This window comes from Salvelinus namaycush, chromosome 35 (genome assembly GCF_016432855.1).
Source record: "Salvelinus namaycush isolate Seneca chromosome 35, SaNama_1.0, whole genome shotgun sequence".
In the NCBI taxonomy this organism is placed as follows: Eukaryota; Metazoa; Chordata; class Actinopteri; order Salmoniformes; family Salmonidae; genus Salvelinus; species Salvelinus namaycush.
The window spans coordinates 15711360-15734580 of record NC_052341.1 but is presented as its reverse complement, the minus strand read 5'-3'; the positions used below and the strand labels follow the sequence as shown (position 1 = coordinate 15734580).

General features: G+C 44.2%; 1 protein-coding gene across 1 annotated transcript; it reads left to right on the top strand.

Annotated features, from left to right (window-relative positions):
* Nucleotides 1–590: 590 nt before the first annotated feature.
* Nucleotides 591–23221, top strand: col1a1b (collagen, type I, alpha 1b). The gene is made up of 49 exons (XM_038975291.1): nucleotides 591–672; nucleotides 2324–2527; nucleotides 3218–3249; nucleotides 3653–3688; nucleotides 4308–4403; nucleotides 5049–5120; nucleotides 6167–6211; nucleotides 6629–6682; nucleotides 7014–7067; nucleotides 7448–7501; nucleotides 7763–7816; nucleotides 8082–8135; nucleotides 8254–8298; nucleotides 8565–8618; nucleotides 8902–8946; nucleotides 9071–9124; nucleotides 9714–9812; nucleotides 10076–10120; nucleotides 10326–10424; nucleotides 10731–10784; nucleotides 11035–11142; nucleotides 11819–11872; nucleotides 12271–12369; nucleotides 12597–12650; nucleotides 12917–13015; nucleotides 13225–13278; nucleotides 13475–13528; nucleotides 13718–13771; nucleotides 13895–13948; nucleotides 14213–14257; nucleotides 14636–14734; nucleotides 14983–15198; nucleotides 15403–15456; nucleotides 15610–15663; nucleotides 15801–15908; nucleotides 16487–16540; nucleotides 16867–16920; nucleotides 17099–17260; nucleotides 17623–17730; nucleotides 17884–18045; nucleotides 18317–18424; nucleotides 18702–18755; nucleotides 18873–18980; nucleotides 19206–19259; nucleotides 19573–19680; nucleotides 20383–20674; nucleotides 20914–21104; nucleotides 21294–21536; nucleotides 21945–23221. The coding sequence occupies exons 1-49, from the start codon at nucleotides 591–593 to the stop codon at nucleotides 22089–22091; spliced, it is 4383 nt and encodes a 1460-aa protein (XP_038831219.1). The 3' UTR covers nucleotides 22092–23221.

Here is a 23221-nt window from a genome sequence, read left to right as displayed (position 1 = left end):
TTAAGTAAACTATATTTTATTAATTAAGGTTAGCTTTAGGTTAGTTGAACATCTTCCAGTGTGAAGTAATTGTTAGCTTGGTAAAGTGTATTTGCAGAGTAACTTCCGCAACACTGCAGATATACAGCAGGGAATATAGCCTTCTGTTTAGGCTAAGAGAAAACATATATCAAAGTGTTGATCAAAAAGATGGAGTGTTCTCCACACCTTGCCTCAAGTTGAACAAAAGTGGTTCATGCAAAGAACATCCACGGGTCGGGTAACCGTTTGAAGATTAAAAAGGAAAAAAAGCCCACCGGTGTTTGAATGTCCACGTTTTAACCAAAATGTGAACTTGTTTGACACCCTCCTCCCCCCTTGTGAAGGAGGGACTCCTTTCACTTGTACAAGTTATCTTCTGCGCCCAGGACCTCCCCAAAAGTTTGGCATATAAAAACCCAGTTCACTCATTTGTTTAGGCAGTAGGGAGGTTCTGTCAGGGTCTGGATTGGAGTAACAAAGTGCCGGACCCTACTTTTTATGGTTGGAGTCTGAGGAGTTAAAACAGGATTCCCCTTGCCTCAAAGAGTCTACATGTCTAATATTTAGACATGTTCAGCTTTGTGGATATTCGGTTAGCGCTGTTGCTAAGCGCAGCAGTGCTATTGGCAAGAGGTCAAGGAGAGGACGATAGTAAGTATCACTTTATATGAGATTATGGGACACAGGGACTCTCGCAAGAACAATGGATAGCGCGTAAAGGGACCTTTCTATTATGTTTGGGATGATGTAAATGACGCTTACCTACCCTGTGGGACACCTGACGTTAAATTGTCAGCAAACATCATCAAAGGGGTTATATCATTGCTTTTGGAGCTCCAAAGCTCGATGCATTGAACAAGGATTGTATATTTTTTTGCTTCCATGGCTGCTGGTTCTCTGGCGTGCAGACACATGTTCAGTGAGCATGTTCAGTGAGCCCCTGCGCTCGCTTTTCACGCGCTATTTCATGTCCTCCGGCAAGGGAAATTCTAGCTGTTGCAAAAGCTTGGATGCGCAATGATGAGATTATGTTAAAATGGAATTGGAATAAAATACAAATCCATAAACCACTTGAAACAATTATATTACTTATGTTAAATACAAATAAGAAATAGGGAAATGTTTTTCAGAAAAAAAGCTCAGAATAAAATATTATTGGCATTGACGCCTATCACCCAAATCTAGGAATTATAGTATGTACAATGGCAACAACGAATTGTGCCTGGACTGGAACAAGCCCATGAAAGATTAGGCGATAGGAAAGCCCTATTCCCCATTAGCCTACTAGTATACATGGAAATGTGTAGCCTATTTAATACACTTCATGGCATCTGCAATAAGAACTTCCATTGCTTGATTTATAATAACTTTAAACCAGGGAGGCTAATTAAGTGAAAATAGTTGTACTATGACGTCTTCAGGAATTGTCTAGACATCAATTTATCAGATTGGGTGGGTATAGCTAGGGGGGTGTGGCTCGGTGGATTATAATGTCATTGTACAGGCTTGGAGCGCAGCTCTGTGGCAGATATTGGAAATGTTGGCCTCATCACCAGAATGACAACACAAGCCTGGGCCGACTGCCCAAATCACCACACGAACCCATGCCAGTGTGCCTTGCTTGGCTACATGTAGGATATACAAGCCTGTCTGACATTGGCTATAGGCCTAGGCCTACTTCATATTATTTTGCTTGTAGTTCAAAGTTCAAACATAGGCCTGGGTAAATGTCATTACACATTATGCATGCCACGAAGATGTTCATGTCATTTGGAAACTTTTTTATGTTTTGCATTTTCACCTACCAAGTTACAACTCCCATTAGACATCCCCATGGCCTTTGGCCAATGCTGGTCTGCTGCAAAGGCAACGACCAGTGCAACACAATAGGACATTCAGATAATTGATGTCTATAGTTTGGAAAACAATGAAGAGAGAACCCTGTCTCTGTAGGCTACTTTCTCTTAAGAATTCTCTAAATCTATGAAATATCTTAAATATTCTCTAGTCGGGCCATGAGCCTGGGATGTTGGTAGGTATAGGCCTGGCTAATCTTATGCCAATGTCATTCATTGAGAGTGGTCTCCTAGGATCCTACATTATGACTACCTGTGGCAGGACTCGAGTTTCACAGCCATGACTGGTTTGCTATTTTCGAATTTTTCGTGCAGTATAATATAACAGTATGACATAAGACAGTATAATTGCAGCAATAGTTTGCTTTTGAAATGCTCACTTCTGATAGGTCTATTCAATTGTCATGTGACTTACCTTACGTTCCCAAAACTCTCCATCTTCGCAGGTGGATTCGGCAGCTGCTCGTTGGACGGCCAACAGTACAACGATAAGGATGTATGGAAACCAGAACCCTGCCAGATCTGCGTCTGCGACAGCGGAACCGTTATGTGCGACGAAGTGATTTGCGAGGACACAACCGACTGCGCCGACCCTATCATCCCCGACGGCGAATGCTGTCCTATCTGCCCCGATGACTCCGAGAGCGAGGGTAGCCTACCTTTGATGACCACTTACACCTGTGCCTTTTGGTAGCGTTCTGGCGCCCCCAGTGGCATCAGTAGGCTGCAACGTTTCCAGTTATAGACAGAGGGGGACAAAGGGAACCGGGCGGGCCTTACACAGCCTTACATGCTGGCCATTACTTAGAATGGACTGTATCCTCATTGAGGATAAGCAGCAAAAAAATCACATTGGATATTACTATTGCTTTTCTTTCCTCCACACCTTCTTTATGAATGGATTAACCCTGTTCAATGCTGGACATGTGCATATTCATTTTACACTCACATCTTCACTAGGCAAGTCAGTTAAGAACAAATTCTTATTTACATTGACAGCCTACCGGGTAACAGTGGGTTAACTGCCTTGTTCAGGGGCAGAACGACAGATTTTGCTCCAGGATTCGATCCAGCAACCTTTCAGTTACTGGCCCAACGCTCTTACCACTAGGCTACCTGCCGCCTCAAGGCAGGTATATAGGCCTAATCAGCATTAGGCCTGTAATGCCTTCACACCCTGCTATATGGGATCCAGCCATATATTAATTGTCAACACAGTATTATTGTACATTGAGAATCATTGTTTTACAGGATACGGTTTTTACTACCAAGTTCATGTGTGATATGAGTTTAAAAGGGTTAATAATAATATGATCTCTTCCTCTTAATTGATTTCATAGATCCCCAGGTACCAGCAGTGCCTGAGCCAGAGGTATTTATGCACCATTTACAACTAGTATTGATTGTGTTAATTATGTTATTATGTCATGTTTTATATGTGTTATAACACATGTATTATTGTGTTATTATGTCAGTGAAAAATTATATGATCAATGTATTAACATTATTGAATAATGTTAATCATAAATAAGCCCATATGTTCATTATGGTTCATATTTGTTCAAACTGTGATACCTTTCAACTGTGCTGTAGGCCTACCATTTAACCCTCCACCAAAGGTTCAATGCCTTATTTTATGCTAGGCCTACTCTACATGTGTAATGACTCTAGTAGTTCATAGCTCAGTAGGCCTACACCACTCTCATTGAAGTGCAGTGCAGTGAAACAAGCACTGCAGCACACCTGATTCTCTTCCTCTTGTTGTACATCCACAGGGACCACAGGGAGGTGATGGCCCCAAGGGTGATGATGTAAGTTTTAAACTGTTTATTTTCAGTACAGTTTTTCCATGAAAGACATAGGGGGAAAAATCCCGGTGCATTAGTGTCACTGATTCTTTTGACGAAGCATGGCTTTGTGGAAGTGGTGCTTAAGGTTGAGGTTGAGATTTGAATTGTAAAAGATTGTAAACAAAGGTGGGTATTTCGGAAGGGGAGGAGCTGGGGTTTAGGCAAAGGCTTTGACTTATCTGCTGTTTCTGTTCAGTACAGATTTTAGTACCTCAGCACAGAAAAGCTATTTTGCAGTATAGTTAATACTATGTCATTTTAACTACTTAACTTAAACCAATCTTTCAAAGTAATGATTGACATTAGTTTCTAGAGACTGGTATGTATTTTTCAAAGATTTGACCTATTGACCTATCAACCTTTGGTGGAACTTTGACCTTTGCATCACAGGTCAAGTGCTCCTGTGGGTGGTAAAATCCATATGTAGCTTTCTAGCACATGGAGCTCCAGATTCAATAATTTGAGGTTTTTTTTGTGGGGAAAACAGCAGAGCCAGAACTGCTATTCATGGCATGCTTATCCATCTCTCTGTCTTTGTTACTAAGAACATGTGTATCTCTCTGTCTGTCCATCTCTCCAGGGTCCTGAGGGAGTTCCAGGTAACGATGGCGTGGATGGCCAGCCTGGCCTGCCCGGCCCCCCAGGCCCCCCTGGACCTCCTGGCCTTGGCGGCGGAGTAAGTTACCGCCATGACAAAATAATATCCAAACGCTATTTCCTGTGGATATTTACCAGTCACTACCAGTCTAGTACCAGAGTTATTATATATATATTATATTAATAGATATCTAAGTTAGAGAGTAGTGAGTGTATCTCCCTGCTCCTTTCAGCACCAGCGGTGTGTGGACAGCTCCCTAGTCTCTAAATCTGGTTTGTGGAGGAGAGGAGTTAGACTAGAGACAGAATACAGAGGCACACAATAAACTGTTATGATTGTTGAGACAGTTGGTAGTAGAGGGAGACTATTCCTCCTTCTTGATGGTGATGATAGTAGTGACTAGCCACATTGTATGATGTATCAAGCTGTTATTTCCCCCTCTGACTAAGGTTGCATCCCAAATGGAACCCTATTCCCTATATAATGCACTACATTTGACCAGGGTCAATAGGGCGCTGGTCAAAAGTAGTGCACAATATAGGGAATAGTGTGCCATCTGGGACTCAACCTATGACTGAGTTACAGACAATTTTATAAACAGTTGTAACCAGTTATGAACAGTTGTAACCAGCCGTTTTGTCACCTCTATGCTGTATGCTTAAGAAACATCCAAAACGGGGGAAAAAAAGGAAAACAATTGATTATTTATTTCCTTTCCCACAGAGCTTCTCTCCTCAGATGCACCATGGTTATGACCAGAAATCCGGCGGTGGCCAGGCCCAAATGGGACCAATGGTATGAATGTCCTCATCTTGTCTTCCTCTGTGCCGTTTTAGTGATCAAAGTGGAGCCACATTTCCAGGCTAAATTGAGCTAAGAGGTCTGGTCTCAGGCAGTATCAAGCACCATTGTGAACTGTATGCAACGCATACTAGATGACAACATTTCTGTTGCCTGGATTCAGAAATGCACAACCATTATGTATGTGGTCTATACCAAGCCTCTACAAAAGCAGTCTTCAGAGCAGTGTTTAAGCTATATAGTTTAAGCTACCAATTACTTCACAATGGAAGAAGTTACGCTACACTATAGATACCCTTATAAAAGATTTAGTTCTGTAGTTACTTTGAAAAAGTAGTTCACTACATCCAAACTACTTTGTGAAAAAATATAATATCTAAATCTGAAATGTCATAGACTACAAATTGCAAGAACAGATCACTCTGGAGTCAGATGTTAATAGAATGTGTAATTTAGCCTAGTAGACACAAAAAAGGTTGTTTCAAGTGAGAATTAGGCAGGTCTGAACACTACCAAGATTTGAGTTGAATTCAACAACCACCAAGCTACTACAAATGTAGTTTAATTACTAGTTGAACTATATGCAAAACCGTTGGGATGCTACAGACAGAAGTTGACACATCAGCTGTACCGAAGTGCCGTGAAGCTTGTGGGTGTTGTGGAGCTAAACAACCAACATGTACGTTTTCGTGAGAGTCTCACCTTTCGATTTCTTTATTATACAGAATAGATTTCCGCGGGGGCGCACACATCAACTCTAGCTGCATGGTATTGCTGTTTTGAAGATCATGGATCCTGTCATGGTTAGGTGATGATTTGCCTATGCAGTGTAGTTTACACTAAGCTGTACAGTACAGTACAACGCTTTCAGGTTTGCAGTAGACCTCTGGTAGTGATTGCTCACAATGATCAGCTATGTATTTCATGCTTTAGATTACAATACCTCACATATTCACTTTATCTCAATCAAGAGAGGTAAAGTACTGCTACCAATGGTGTCATTTATTAATTGACTAATTGGTTGTTGTGTTTTCCATCAGGGCCCTATGGGGCCTCGTGGTCTCGCTGGCCCACCAGGCAACACTGTAAGTATCCTTTCATTATTTCTTTTCATTTTCATTTTCAACAACAACAACCTCACTCATCTCATGTTTTATAAGACACATAATGAAACATTTATTTGAATCTCTTTTTATTATACCAGGTGTGATATATAGGTGTGAAAATCATTCCAGTTCTAACATTTGTTGTACATACATTTATACAGTTTACAGTGTAGTATATTTATATTTGTCTTAAGTAATATATATCTTATAGCAATACTTATTATAGGGCCGGTTTCCCAGACAGATTAACCTTGATCCTGAACTAAAAATATATTTCAATGGAGATTCTTCATTGAGCATGTTTTTTAGGCCAGGAAAACCGGGCCGTATTTCTTATAACAATAGTGTATATAACCCGTGTCACATGGTCGGATCTGTGTTCCTGTCCTCCACCAGGGTCCCCCCGGTCACCATGGTCCCCCTGGCGAGCCCGGTGAGCCTGGTGGTTCTGTGAGTATACAAAAATGAGAACTTCCTGTTGATTTAAAAATCATCTGACACACATTCTGAAAGCACCACTTCCTGACCATGACCAACAGTTGTAGTAGCAACCCCCCCATACCCCCCAAAAAGCCCCCCCCCCCCACAAACACACACACACACAGTTCATCCAATTGTGTTTACTTTATATTTCACTGAGCCATGACATTTCTGATGTACAGCAGTCATAGTAACTATACTCATGCACTAGCAACCTTTGCGAACCAACATCGACACACAAAATCATTCATTTTGAAAGGACACACACACACATCCACTAATCTTTGTTTGTTCCTTGTAGGGTCCCATGGGTGAACGTGGTGCAATGGGCCCCCATGGCAAGAACGGAGATAATGTACGTTATATTTTTTGCATGATCTCAATTTTCATTCTATTTCATTCCATTTGTCAGATCTGTAGCTCGAAAACCATGTTCATTTGTAAACACAGTCAACACAGAACTCAACATAGACTTGTCTAGTTTTCCCCCTTTGCAACTTACACCACAATATTTTCCCCCAATGTATATTGTATTGACATGTTATCATTACAAACATTTTAATAATATATATAATATAATCATAGTAATTGTATCATCCATTTTTTATACAGTTTTTTATGCCACATTATTATCACTGTTTGTATTAGCGGCAGAATTATGCCCAGTGAGAGGACCTCTTTGTCTCTGTGTCTCTCCATTAACCTCTGTCTCCATCCCTCCTCTCTACTCTACAGGGTGAGCCTGGCAGGTCTGGTCGCCCCGGTGAGCGTGGCTCCGCTGGCCCTCAGGTGAGCAGCCCTCTAACCCAATAGGTCAAGGGTCAGATGCTCCTGTCAAAACAGACTTGGTTCATATCAGTAAAGGACCTACAGGGCAGCTTTCCTTTGACCAATGTGTGTTTGATGAGAACCATTCTAATAGACTACCGTAAAAGTAAATAACCACTAATACTAAGACATTTCCGTTTCAACACTGAAAAGGCAACACTATTTTCTTTATGTCTCTTATGAAGACAAGTCCACAACATTTCTTCTTCTCCTATCCTACAGGGTGGTCGTGGAACCCCCGGAACTCCTGGCCTCCCCGGCATCAAGGGACACAGAGTGAGTAATATAAGGAGGAGGAGGGACATGAGGATTCTCCAGGGTGAAGTTTACCCTAGGTACAGATCTAGGATCAGCTTTCCCTCCCCAAATCCTTTCCCTAACCATTAGTAGGGGAAATTAATAACTGACCCAAGAACAGCTACTAGGGGCAACTTCACTCATGATGATATGATGGCCATGACACTACAACTTTCCTACATTACACTCCTAATCATACAGAATAACACCTGACCTAACAAATGCTCTTTGATTTCCTCCTCAGGGATTCAACGGTATGGATGGTGCCAAGGGAGACGGTGGCCCAGCTGGCCCTAAGGTTAGAAGTCTATCTAATGATATCTATCACCATGTGAGTCTATCATTACCTGTTGTGGAGAACTCATCTGTTCCCCGTTGTTTTCTTCCTATTTTTCTCTCTATCCCTCTGACCACAGGGAGAGGGTGGTTCCCCTGGATCCAGTGGCAACTCCGGTGCTATGGTGAGTATCCCGTTCATATGACAAATACACTTTGATTTAATTGAAGTAAAGCTCTCGTCTCAATAAACACATCAGAGCCCATTATCTCTCAGGAACTTAAAGATATCAACCTGCTTTCCAGGAGTAGCAAAGACTAAATAATGTCCGTTTTTTTAAACAAAACATTATGGCCCAGTGAAAGTAGCCAGCCGCTGACATTGTTTAGTCATTACTGTACTATCTAGCGTTACTGAACTCCCTCTGCTTCACCCCTCCCGTCTCCCCAGGGTGCACGTGGTCTTCCTGGTGAGAGAGGCCGCCCTGGACCTGCTGGCTCTTCTGTAAGTACCACACTGCATTGCCTTCACTTCATTTGATTGATAGATTGATTGATCACAACATGAATCGCAGAAAAACCTTAGACACTATCTCCAATGACACAGAAAAGTCTGAGACTTGATGTCATGTTGATGTATTGCTGCAATAGCCCTAAATATCAACTCCTGTCTTTAATGTGCAGTATGCTTACACTTGTTCACCTGGCCAATATGCTTTCATAAATTGTTCTTCTCAGAACCAGAAAGAAATAGAATTGATAATAATTTCCCCCACTTCTTCCTCTAGGGTGCTCGTGGTAACGATGGTAACTCTGGTCCTGCTGGATCCAATGTAAGTATCTGTATTACTGGTGACTAACCTGTCAACCTGTCAAAGCAATTCAGAGTACACCATTCAGTGTCATGTGTTGGTCCTGACTATGTGAATTTAACAAGTGTTTATTTGATCTTTCCAGGGACCCACTGGCCCATCTGGTGCCCCTGGATTCCCCGGAGGTGCTGGAGCTAAAGTATGTCATACCCCCCACCCCAACCCGCTAACCCTAATCCTCTTGTTGCGTCCCAAATCTCCCAAAGTGTGCCCTTGTACAATCCTCACCATGCATTTTGAAAGCACTGGATAGAGGCAGTTTCACCCATATTTCTTACACCAGCCTTTTCCTCTCAAATCCATGATTTAAAGTGAACAAGTACACTCTTAGGGCAGAAGGGTAGAGAATTGGAACCCAGATTGAGAACCTGATCTGATATAGGCAGTGGCCACCAGATGGCATATGTACACCTCGTGGTACACCTCCCTCCTGTCCCCTTACTGTAGACTACAGTACAGAGCTCTATTAGAGAGGAAACAATGAGAGGAGTGAGAAGATGAAGTCGTACAGATTATGAATGACATAAAAACAACAAATGATTAATGATCTTCCTACATTTCTATGCACACACCCACACATACACACACACACACAACCCCCCCCCCCCCCCCCCCCCGTCATCGCCGTCTCCGTCCCCCTACACACACACAACGGTAACGTCAGTCACAAAGACTAAATATCCAGTATCCATACGCCCTCCTAATTCCCTCTCTGCTGCCCCCCTTAGGGAGAGACTGGTCCTCAAGGAGGACGTGGCTCAGACGGACCCCAAGGATCTCGTGGAGAGCCCGGTAACCCCGGACCCGCTGGTGCTGCTGGACCCTCTGTGAGTACTGTTGTGCATGCATATGCTTGCCCTGATATGCTTATATGATTATTTGTCCTGGTTGCTAATGCTTATATGTCCTTATCTTACATACTGTATATCCTTATCCTTATATATATATATGTATGTATGTGTGTATATTCTTATGGTTGCCCTCATAGTGTCTAACCTCTGACCCCTGAAGTTTACTGTAATATAATTCCCCCCCCCCCTCTTCCCCTCTCTCTTCCTTTCTTTTCCTCTCTTCTCCTCTAACCAAACAGGGTGCCCCTGGAGGTGATGGCCAAGCAGGAGGCAAGGGTTCCACTGTAAGTATGAGCCATGTGGATACATCAAACTGATTGTTCAGATGATCTATGATAGATTATGTTCAAATTAATACTGGTAATACTTCATATAGAAATGATAATATATGCCATTTAGCAGACGCTTTTATGCAAAACGACTAACAGTATATTATGTCCATACTGGTACTGGCACACTAACGTTTGTCTCCTCTTGTCTGTCCCAAAGGGTGCTGCTGGTATCTCTGGTGCTCCTGGTTTCCCAGGAACTCGTGGCCCCGCTGGACCCCCTGGATCTGGTGGTGGACCCGGCCCCAAGGGTAACCATGTGAGTACCACTGTTACGATCACTATTTTGTAAATTGGTCAAATAGCATTTAATGTATATGCTCGCTGTACTGCATTATTTTGTGATGTGCTTTTCTGCTATTTTGAACAAGCAGTCATGGCGAGTATTGTTTTGTAAATTGGTACAACACAAAATTCAATAGAACACAGTAATTTAATGCATCTCTATGGGGTAAAAAGCAATTAAACTTTTGTAGCACTTCACTCCATTTTGTGATGTGTAATATTGACCAGGAAGTAGTGGTGTGTTACCTGATGTGATTTGATTGTTTGTTTTCCCTTACAGGGTGAGCACGGAGCCCAAGGCACCAAGGGAGAGCCCGGTGTAAAGGGAGAGCCTGTAAGTTTTCAATGAACTCTATGATATATCACCTATGGAAACACAATCTTTCACACTGCAAGCAGCTTACCATGTCTCAAAACATTTAGAGTCTGTATCCGGGACACAATCTGTGTCTGGGCCATAGGTGTCTAACCCAGGTGTATAACCTGTTTCTTCTGAAGGTGTTGTTAGACTGGTGAGTTTACTGTACTGTGGGTCTGGTCTCATGTCTGACCCCTCTGTCCTTTCTACCTCTTTCTCCAACCAGGGTTCCGCTGGTCCCGGCGGACCCCCTGGACCCTCTGGTGAGGAGGGAAAGAGAGGTGCCCGTGGTGAGCCCGGTGGAGCTGGTGGTGTTGGACCCCCTGGAGAGCGTGTACGTTCCCCACCTCTGACTCCTCAGCCCCCTTCTCCCATGTCAGATAACCCTTCCCTGAAGTGCCTCTACTCATAACAAATGTGTCTCTACACAGACAGATTCATTTTAAAGTGTTTGTGTTTTGTTTTCTCCATATGATTACAGTAAATATGTTTATTTATTTTAGAATATGAAAAAACATCAACCAACCATCAGAGCCTCAGCCACCAGTCTATACTACTTAGAGCCTCAGCCACCAGTCTATACCACTTAGAGCCTCAGCCACCAGTCTATACTACTTAGAGCCTCAGCCACCAGTCTATACCACTTAGAGCCTCAGCCACCAGTCTATACTACTTAGAGCCTCAGCCACCAGTCTATACCACTTAGAGCCTCAGACACCAGTCTATACCACTTAGAGCCTCAGCCACCAGTCTATACTACTTAGAGCCTCAGCCACCAGTCTATACTACTTAGAGCCTCAGCCACCAGTCTATACCACTTAGAGCCTCAGCCACCAGTCTATACCACTTAGAGCCTCAGCCACCAGTCTATACTACTTAGGGGCACAACCATCTGCATACTGTAGAATACGTTGAATTCCCAGGGGTCACTGTTTGTCAGTCAAGCCCTGGCTTTGTGACATGGTGTGCTGTGGTCCCATATGTAATGTTGCTCCTGTTTCTTCCAACAGGGTATGGCTGGTATGCGTGGTTTCCCCGGCTCTGATGGAGCTGCCGGTGGCAAGGTGAGTCAATAGTCAGATATAATAATAATAATGATATAATCCTATAATAATATGTGTACAGTGTGTATACGACCAATTGACTTTGATTTGATTTTAATAGTTAATAAACTGTCAACTATAAAGCCATAGTCTAAGAACATGACACCTGGTGTGTAGAGTGAAGCGCCATGTTTGGTCATACATGAAATGAAGGAGCACTGTAAGCATCGTAGCAGAACATTGTATTGAACCTAGAAACACATTTTATTCAGCACATGATCCTTAAATATGCTGTCTGTATGTGTCCTTATGGTTACCCTCATATAGCACTATTTCATCTCTGAGCCCTGGAGCTTACTCTAATGCTTACCTATCAAAACTTGGCGCAGACATCACCAATTGACCTTCCTATGTGATAGGGTGGCCCTGGTGAGCGTGGAGCCAATGGACCAATGGGAGCCCAAGGTGCCTCTGGTGAGGCTGGACGTCCTGGCGAGCCTGGCATGCCCGGATCCAAGGTGAGTGGTACCTGTCCACATCTCTCTCTATTTCTCATTTAAATTTTTAAAAACGACAATCAATTCACCATGTGACCTTCAACTTTACTGTAAGAGCATGCACAGTTTAGTACATGATATATCATTCACATAGATGTTGTGCACACTTGTAGTCTTTGAGTATTGTAACCTGTATTCTCAGGTGGAATGTCATCTAATGTGTTTTCTTCTCTCCCTGCCTGCTGTAGGGTATGACTGGTAGCCCTGGCAGCCCCGGACCCGATGGGAAAGTTGGCCCTGCTGTAAGTACTACTGACCTATTCACTGCAAACTCAATGCATACTTAATTACTATTATTATAGTAATTACTATTATTACTATGATATATAATATACTATATTGGCAAGAGGACATTATCGAGAGGATTTAACACGCTTTATCCTCCACGCCCCTTAGTCATGATGCAACGATAGTAGATCATGTGGTAGTCATTTCATTTGTTCAATCTGGAAGGCACCAAACCCTTTCATAACCTGTGTGATCCTTCTCTTCTCCTGATGTACTGTAGGGTATCACTGGAAACGACGGTCGCTCCGGACCCCCAGGCTCCTCAGGAGCCAGAGGTCAACCTGGAGTCATGGGATTCCCCGGACCCAAAGGACCTGCTGTGAGTAAACAAACAAGCCAACAAACATACAAACAAATTAACATTAATTTCCCTCCTAAATAGTTGTTAATAACTAATTATTTTCACCATACTATTTCATATACTGAACAAATCTAAATGAATGTTAGGAGTTGTGTGTTCAGTGTGTTTTCTGACACACTGTATAAAATATAAATGTATAGTACATGTTGTCTGTCTCTTCCGTATAGGGTGACAATGGCAAGCCCGGTGAGAGAGGTGAAGCTGGAGCTGTTGGTGGTCTTGTAAGTAAAGCTATACTTATACCTGAAACAGATAGGATCAATCATTCATACTGTATCCTTTATGCGATATGGGCCCAATTTTGGACTGAAGTCCATGTTAAGTCAACTTATATCAAGTCAGAATAGGGCCCTTTGTCTATAGGGCATTTGCGTGTTTTCTTGGGTTTGTAATAGACGCCATCTTGTTTCTGTGTAGGGTGCTCCTGGTAAAGATGGTGACTCTGGTGCTCCTGGACCCCAAGGGCCTGCTGTAAGTATTCACAAATATCTTTCTTAGAATTAATGGTACATTTAGCCACACACATCTCCAGTACATTGTCTCCTTCAATATTGGATTGTCTCTTAACACATTGAGACACCTTTGTATGAATTCATTCATGAGCCACCCAGACACCATACTTAAACTGCGCGCTGATATAGTTCCCCCCTTGTGTTCCAGGGTTCTCAAGGAGAGAAAGGAGAGGGCGGCCCCGCCGGGCCTAATGGATTCCAAGTAGGTTACCAATCACAAACCTAACCTCCACAATCATTACTTGTATCCATATTCACATTTTCAACCAATAATGTTACATGTGGACCTGAAATCTCAACCACACCTCTCATATCTTCCTTATAGGGTCTGCCTGGAACTCAGGGAGCTACTGGTGAGCCTGGCAAGGCTGGTGAGCAGGTAAGTAATACCCTCCATCACAGAGATCCTATAGGTTCTTGATGTAATTCCATGACATTGAATTGATGGAAAAAGTATACCTTATATACTGCTGCAAAGCAAGTTTTTTACCCAAATACAGTTGTTGAGGTCTAATCAGCCGCTATCTAGCAATAAATGTCATTATGTGCCAAATGTTGCTAGAAAAAGGGCTATAAATACATTTGATTGATTGATTGATTGATTGGTTGATTGACTGATGCCCTCTCCTCTGTCGCTCCACAGGGTGGGCCCGGTGAGGTTGGAGGTCCCGGCCCCAGTGGATCCAGAGTAAGTACAGTACCTTACTGCAGCTCTGGATAGGATCTGGACCCCCAGAAGCTGCCATCTGTCTAAGCTGCCTTCTTCAGTAGCTGTTCCATTACTAAACATGATGCTCCCCTCTACTCCTCCTCTTCTCCCCCCGTCTTCTCCTCTCCTCCCATCTACTCCTCCTCTTCTCCCCCCGTCTTCTCCTCTCCTCCCATCTTTTCCTCCTCTTCTCCCCCCGTCTTCTCCTCTCCTCCCATCTTCTCCTCCCATCTTCTCCCCCCGTCTTCTCCTCTCCTCCCATCTTCTCCTCCTCTTCTCCCCCCGTCTTCTCCTCTCCTCCCCTCTTTTCCACCTCTTCTCCCCCGTCTTCTCCTCCCCTCTCCTCCACATCCTCAGGGTGACAGAGGTTTCCCAGGCGAGCGTGGTGGCATCGGATCTGCTGGCCCCGCTGGACCCCGTGGAGCCAATGGTTCTCCTGGTAACGATGGTGCTAGGGTAAGAGAACACTGGAGAGCACATATACAGATGACGTCATTGATTAAATAAATAACTCGGCCCTTATGTTGATCCAAGGACTGAGAATTACATTAGGCCCCATACAACCATATCATTAGTCGTTTTCTTATTTATTTTTGCACCGCAACAAATCTTTTTCTGGATGTAACATTTTTGTTGATATATTATTTGGCCATAATGTGAAAGGAGTTTTAATGTATATGTCTCTGTCTACCATATTTGTTCAGGGTGAGAGTGGTGCTGCTGGTACCCCTGGCGGTATGGGAGCTCCAGGTCTGCAGGGAATGCCCGGAGAGCGCGGCTCAGGTGGCAACTCCGGTGCCAAGGGAGAACGGGGTGATGGTGGCCCCAAGGGAGCCGACGGTGGCCCTGGAAAAGACGGCATGCGTGGTATGACTGGACCCATCGGACCCCCTGGACCCACTGGTGCTCATGGAGAGAAGGTAAGAGCAAAATGCTGTTTGGATGAAACGGTTTGATTACTCAGTAAACAGTGCAATATCATTTGTTGAAAAACTATTGTGTAGCTACAGCCTTCATGTATAACATTACTTTTTAAAGTATTAAGTATTCAATTGAGACAAATATGAGATAGTTTTATTCTCATCTGATCGCCACTCTCCCTCTCTTTCTGTCTCTGTGTTTAGGGTGAGGGTGGTCTCGGTGGCCCCCCTGGCCCCACTGGAGGTCGCGGTTCCCCTGTGAGTATCTTCCAATGACATACTACATCTTCACCTGCTTATGACGGTGGTGTAGTACGCCGAATGATGGCCCGCCATTTCTCTTTATCACACTGTATACGCTTTTCATTCCCAACCTCTGACCCTGTGTGTTTTCTACCCATAATCCTCTAGGGTGAGCGTGGTGAGCATGGTGCCCCTGGACCTGCTGGATTCGCTGGACCCCCTGTGAGTAGCATCATCACCCTATCTGGTCCAGTCCAGAACACTCTGAAGCTGGTCACAGTTCTGTTTCCAGTGGAATCCCATAACCCAGTAATGACCAGTCCTGACCAGTCCTTTCCACTTCTCTCTTCCCACTTCAGGGTGCTGATGGTCAGCCTGGCAACAAGGGAGAGACCGGTAACAACGGCCCCAAGGGTGAGGCTGGTGCTCCCGGGCCCGGTGGACCTGTTGGTGGTCCCGGACCTCAGGTATGGCTGTCTGAGGCTGTCCAATCAGCTTTAACTCCTGACCCCCCAGACCCTCCCCCTCAACTAGAACATTTTATAATGTGTCCAACTGATGCATACTTATCATTTGTATACATTCAAATGTCCAAGATAGATAGAAAAATACATTTTTCATGTTGCTGTTTGTTCCTGAATCAACCAATTCAGGAACAGTTTGCAAATATACAGGACAAGTTACTTTTAGCTAACAGGGCACCCGTGTACAACATATATATCCTGAAACGTACTGTAATACAGTGACCGATTGAAATAGTTTCTCACCATTAGGAGAAGGTGCTGAGGACTGAATAGGTGATGTGACTGTTAGTTTGTCCTGTGTTTCTTTTTATTTTATTTCATTTCACCTTTATTTAACCAGGTGAGCTAGTTGAGAACAAGTTCTCATTTACAACTGCGACCTGGCCAAGATAAAGCAAAGCAGTTCGACACATACAACAACACTGTCCTAAATAATATAGTAATGTTCAGTGCATATATTTATTATACTATGTCCTATTAATTGTTCTTATGGCCTAATTCCCTGCTGTTTGTGTCCTCAGGGGCCCTCTGGTAATTCTGGTACTAAAGGAACTCGTGGTGCACCTGGACCCCCTGTAAGAACCTCAAACTTCTCCTCAAATCATTCATAGCAACACTTTTAATTGCTTTAAACTGAACAAAAATGTATACAAAACAAAGAGTTGTAAAGTATGTTTTTTTTTTTGTGAAAGCTAATCTGTTATCTCGTGTGTGTGTGTGTGTGTGTGTGTGTGTGTGTGTGTGTGTGTGTGTGTGTGTGTGTGTGTGTGTGTGTGTGTGTGTGTGTGTGTGTGTGTGTGTGTGTGTGTGTGTGTGTGTGTGTGTGTGTGTGTGTGCGTGCGTGCGTGCGTGCGTGCGTGCGTGCGTGCGTGCGTGTGTGTGTGTTTGTGCGTGTCCGTAGGGTGCTTCCGGTATGCCTGGTCCTGGTGGAAGAGTTGGTCCTCCTGGTGGAAGTGTAAGTTCACCTAACCAAGGTCCTCCATCTTCTCAACAACCTATCAAACAGTCCCATTCATGCACACTGAAACATATCAAGTTTGGCTTTTTGAGTTAAACATCTTTAACTCACATACTTTTATATTTAAAAAAATGTTGCTCTGAACAAACTCGCCTCATCTCCTAAATGTTTTCAGGGAGCCCCCGGATCCGCAGGCCCCCCCGGCCCCGCCGGTAAAGAGGGACAGAGGGGTGGACGTGGTGAAACTGGTAATGCTGGTCGCCCCGGTGAGGCTGGAGCCGCCGGACCCCCAGGTCCCTCAGGACCCTCTGGAGCTAAGGGTAACGATGGTACAATGGTAAGTAAAGTAAAGTAAACATATATAAACAACAACAGCAGCAATAAACAAAGTAGTAAACAGAACAACACATCAAATACTAAAGGGATGAAGGGAGATTGGGCAGAAACAACAATTATTATATATTTTTATTTCCCAGCTATTTTCAAGCATTACAAAACAAAATTAAAACGATGTAATGTACCAGATGGAATGTTTAAAAAACAACAACTATAAAACAGAAAAAAATATAAATCAAAATCTGTAATGCTACTTTATTTGTAACATATGTATGTAGTCAAGTTTAAACCATGTTGATGGTTTATAAAGACTTGTTCTGGTTCTCCCTGCTGCAGTGAATAATCTGTCATCTTTTTCTCCAGGGAGCCCCAGGAACCCCTGGACCCGGAGGTATTGCTGGACAGCGTGGTATTGTGGGGGGCCCTGGAGGAAGGGGACCCAGCGGTACTGCAGGAACACCAGGAACAGCTGTGAGTGTTCCCATCAACAACAACCCCCCCAAAACACTGACCATATTACTCTTAACCTCTATCAAAAGTATTAACTCACACTCACTTTGTCTCTACTCCTAAAGCCTTCACACTTGACACTTAACCCTTGACTTGTCCCTTGTCCTCTCTCAGGGAGAGCCCGGTAAGCAGGGACCTGGCGGCCCAGTCGGTGAGCGTGGCTCCCCTGGCCCCATGGGACCCCCTGGCCTGTCTGGTGCGCCCGGTGAAGCTGGTCGTGAGGGTTCCACTGGTCACGATGGTGTTTCCGGCCGCGATGGACCCCCCGGCTCCAAGGTAAGCTTCCACTATCAAACTACCTGCTACACGGAACTTCTGTTATAAACAACATTTCTGCTGGATAATACATATAAACAGACTACTTGTCTTATAATGTATACACTTACTGCATGAGCTTTTCAAGACGCTCAAAGAGCTTTACAATGTAAGGGAGGAAACTCACCTCATCCACCAACAGGAAACTCACCTCATCCACCAACACTTGTCCCCATCACTGGTGACATTACCCTGATGGCTCTTTGTCTGTGTGTGTGTGTGTTCATTGCAGGGTGACCGTGGTGAGAATGGTAATGCTGGTTCCCCTGGTGCTCCCGGACCTCCCGGTGCCCCCGGTCCCTCTGGTGCTTCTGGCAAGTCCGGTAGCCGCGGAGAGTCTGTAAGTACCTCTTCTCGTCAATTTAGGGGTTGACTATAGTAACTTTCAGGCCTTAGGAAAAAAAAATTGTCTCGCAATGTTACCCTGACATACCCTGGGATACATACCCTGTGATACATCAATGTGCTGTATATGAGCAGATTAGTGAATCACCGTTCATTCAGGTATTATTTATAATTTTTATTATATGCAGTTATTCTTTACACACTTATCATTATCCTTGATTCTCTCTCTTTATATCTCTCTCTCACTCTCACTCTCCCTCTCTCTCTCTCAGGGTCCTGCTGGTCCCGCTGGCCCTAACGGTCCTGCTGGTGGTCGTGGTGGTCTTGTAAGTTTTCTGTCAGCATTTTGGCATCCATACACCTTAACCTAATGCATTGTAAGGCTGTCCCATATTTATTGGCAGTGTTGAATACCTGTTTGACCCCTTGGCCTATCTCTGCAGGGACCTGCTGGTGCTCGTGGAGACAAGGGAGAGGCTGGAGAGGGTGGAGAGAGAGGCCACAAGGGACACAGAGGTTTAAACGGCATGCCCGGTCTTCCTGGACCCTCTGTGAGTATACCAGGCTTATTATATTATACAACTCCTGACTAATCTAATGCATCATATGTTAAGTAAGGTGCTACTCTTTATGCTTATGTTCTGCCATTTTAAAGGTAGTTTTTATTTGATTTGAGGCATTACGGAAGCATGCACATTGTTTCTGGGTTGAAGATCTGTTGTTCTCTATGCTTTACCATGGCTGATCTAATGTGTGATTGATGTATCTGGTTCTAGGGTTCCTCTGGCGAGTCTGGGCCTGCTGGACTTAACGGACCTTCTGGACCCCGAGTGAGTGTGACACACACTTCTAGCCCACCAATAGAACATGAATCAAGGCTGATAATATAATATACATATGTCATGTTGTGATCTTTACCATAACAACACGATTACACACATCAGACTACGCAGGGATTTCCTATCTATTCCTTTATTAAAGTGATGTTGCCGGTGGAATGGAAGGAATAGGACCTCTGATGAAGGCTGAAATGTCAAGTTGTTAATAGTTGTTTAAATAAATAATGGTGAGCGAGTGTTGTGCCTTTTCCTTTTCAAGGGATATGACTTCTAAAGGAGTTGTTGTTTTGTCTCTGTCCTACAGGGACCCCACGGTTCTTCTGGCTCCACCGGCAAAGATGGCATGAACGGTCTGCCTGGACCCATCGGACCCCCCGGACCCCGTGGTCGCAACGGAGAGATGGGAGCAGCTGTAAGTCTCACACTAACCTCTTCCTTTCCTCCACAAGCACACACAGCACATAACACACAGCACACAGCACACACAGCACACAGCACACAGCACATAACACATAACACACACAGCACATAACACACAGCACACAGCACACAGCACATAACACACAGCACATAACACACAACACACAGCACACACAGCACACAGCACACAGCACATAGCACACACAGCACATAACACACAGCACACACAGCACACAGCACATAACACACAGCACACACAGCACATAACACACAGCACACAGCACACAGCACATAACACACAGCACACAACACACAACACACAGCACACACAGCACACAGCACACAGCACACACAGCACAGCACACACAACACACAGCACACAGCACACACAGCACACAGCACACAGCACACACAGCACACAGCACACAGCACACCAGCACACACAGCACACACAGCACATAGCACACAGCACATAGCACACACAGCACACAGCACATAGCACACACAGCACACAGCACATAGCACACACAGCACACAGCACACCAGCACACACAGCACACAGCACATAGCACACAGCACATAGCACACACAGCACACAGCACACAGCACACACAGCACACAGCACATAGCACACACAGCACACAGCCTTTGAGGCCAGATTTGACCCCTTTCTATCCTCTTCTTTCCTACTCAGGGTGCTCCTGGTTCTCCTGGTCTGCCCGGACCTCCAGGTCCTGCTGGCGGCGGCTTCCATGTCGCACCGATCTACAACCAGGAGAAGGGACCTGACCCCATGCGAGGAGGAGGAGGATACCACTACCGCGCTGACGAGCCTGACATGATGAACGACCGTGACATGGAGGTGGACACCACCCTGAAGAGCCTCAGCCAGAAGGTGGAGAACATCCGCAGCCCCGAGGGATCCCAGAAGAACCCCGCCCGCATGTGCCGTGACATCAGGATGTGCCACCCCGAGTGGAAGAGCGGTAAGTTCCAGGCTCAGTCCAGCCCACCTCCAGACAGACACTGGTCACGGACTAGGCATGCTGTGATCAGTGATAGATTGGTTGGTTGGTTGGTTGGTTGAATTTATAAGATACTCAAAACACAGCCAAAAACATCAAAGAGCTAGCAGCCTACATAAAAAACTCAAAGAATAATGTCTACTTCATTTTCACCTTAAGCACCTTGATGGCTTATCTTCTGTTCTTTCTTTAACCCACAGGCCAGTACTGGGTGGACCCCAACCAGGGCTCTCCTCTGGATGCTGTCCAGGTCTACTGCAACATGGAAACCGGACAGACCTGTGTCCATCCATCCCAAGATACCGTCCCCATGAAGAACTGGTACACCAGCAAGAACATCAGGGAGAAGAAGCACGTCTGGTTCTCAGAGTCTATGGACAATGGCTTCCAGGTATGGACCATTCAGCGTAACCAGCTGACAAGAACTCCAATCAGAGCTCGGGTAGAAATGACTCGTCTTACACTCAAACCTGGATTGCTAGGGACATGGGACTTGACTTGGACTTGAGGTTTAGTGTCCTGCCTTCACTACAACATTACCTTCATGATACTAACCCCCTCCTCCTCTCTCCCTCTCCAGTTCCAGTATGGTAGCGAGGGATCCAACCCAGAAGACGTCAACATCCAGCTGACCTTCATGCGCCTGATGTCCAACGAAGCGTCCCAGAACGTCACGTACCACTGCAAGAACAGCATTGCCTACATGGATGAGGCCACAGGCAACCTGAAGAAGGCCCTGCTGCTCCAGGGAGCCAACGAGATCGAGATCAGAGCTGAGGGCAACAGCCGCTTCACATACAGCGTCAGCGAGGACGGCTGCACGGTGAGACGCCTACTACTACTGTCTACTTTTACTGTCCTCTACTCTCTTCTATTATCTTTCAACTCCCTTCTGCGCTCTTCCACTCGCTGCTATTCTCTTCTCTCTTTACTCTCATATTTAACTGTCTTCTACTGTCTTCTACTCTCCTCTTCTCTCTTCTACTCTGTTGTCTTTATATCTCGTCTCTCTTTTTTGTTTTGTTCATCTGCTATCACATGAGGTGGTGGTGCATTGGCTTCATTTTAAGATAAGACGGTGTGAAATGCATATTAAGGAACTCAAGATAGATGAAGTGACTAAATAAAAGAGAGGTTATGTAGAGGTTAGTGTGTTATCAACCCCTTTTACCAAGACTGGTTTTTGATTCTGACCCATGCTCTCTCCTCTATCTCTCTCTCCATTCCACAGTCACATACTGGCACATGGGGCAAGACAGTCATCGACTACAAGACATCAAAAACATCTCGCCTGCCCATCATTGACATCGCTCCTATGGACGTTGGTGCACCTGATCAGGAGTTTGGCGTCGAAGTTGGCCCCGTCTGCTTCGTATAAAAAAAAAGAAATGTGGACATGAAATTGTTTTTTTTTCCTAGCCGTCATCTCTAATTCTATTTTCTATGCATTACCTACAAACTAATTTGGCTGCCAAACAGTTCCACGAGTTTGAAACTACTCTGCTGAAGACGTCGTTTGCGTGTTTTTGATTCTGAATAATTTGTTTGAGGGGACTGCTACTTCAACCGAAACCTACAACAAGCAAGGACACTTAAAAAATAATATTTTGTTTCCACTGGACACAAGAAAATTATTTTAAGTTGTAAAGTGTAAAATCTCCCCTGGAGAAACACAATGAGATACAGGTGACTTTTTTACCACTGCGGAAGGACAATGAAACCAACAAATGCTATGTACCATTTTCTGGTATTAAATACATCTTAAAAACTGAGTGTCTTCTTGTTCTAAATTCATGACAAAAAAACATCTGAAAGTTCACCTTCACTTTAAATACCTTAATGGCTACCTCAGAGAAGAAGTCCATGTTACCCAAAATGTTTCATGAACCCTAGGGCAGATTTTACGCTACAGGAGTATTATTAGAAAGAAAACAACTGTCAAAGGTGCTATAATATCAACTCATGAGGTCCAGTTATTGGTATTTGATAGAGAATTCCTTTCCTGTCATAATTAGCTAACAACCATCGGATCTTTGGTGCTAACAAATCAACACAATGTCTTCCTTGTTGTCAATGTAGTTCAATTGTTTTCTTTGTCAAGTGTTGGTTAATTAACAGTTCCGGAATATGATTTACTGTGGATATAATTCATGCTATGGTGTCTGGTGCAGATTTAAGCAAGTGGTTTTGTTTTTAGTTATATTTCATTTCCCCTGCCCCCACCTGATGTTTAAGTGTCAACCCTTTATGTGTGCCTTACCCTTCCGATTGTCCCTATCACTGCACCACTCAACCCCCCCATCCTTTCGTTTGTGTTTTGTTTGTTGAAAAAATAGAGTTTCTAAAAAAAGAAAAGAGTTAAAAAAATCTGAGAAGCAGACACACTTCCATGGTTTTGAAAAAAGAGAATCTGTACTGATGTTGTACATGTATAATAAATCAAGATGTTTTTAATTATTTGGATACTGAATAAAGCATGTGAAGTTGTCTACTCAATGTTTGACATGT

Coding starts and splice junctions, on each gene's coding strand:
- col1a1b (XM_038975291.1), top strand. CDS start 591: ATGTTCAGCTTTGTGGATATTCGGTTAGCGCTGTTGCTAAGCGCAGCA. Junction 5,121..6,166: donor AGGCCCAAATGGGACCAATG/GTATGAATGTCC, acceptor GTTTTCCATCAG/GGCCCTATGGGGCCTCGTGG. Junction 19,260..19,572: donor ACGGACCTTCTGGACCCCGA/GTGAGTGTGACA, acceptor TCTGTCCTACAG/GGACCCCACGGTTCTTCTGG.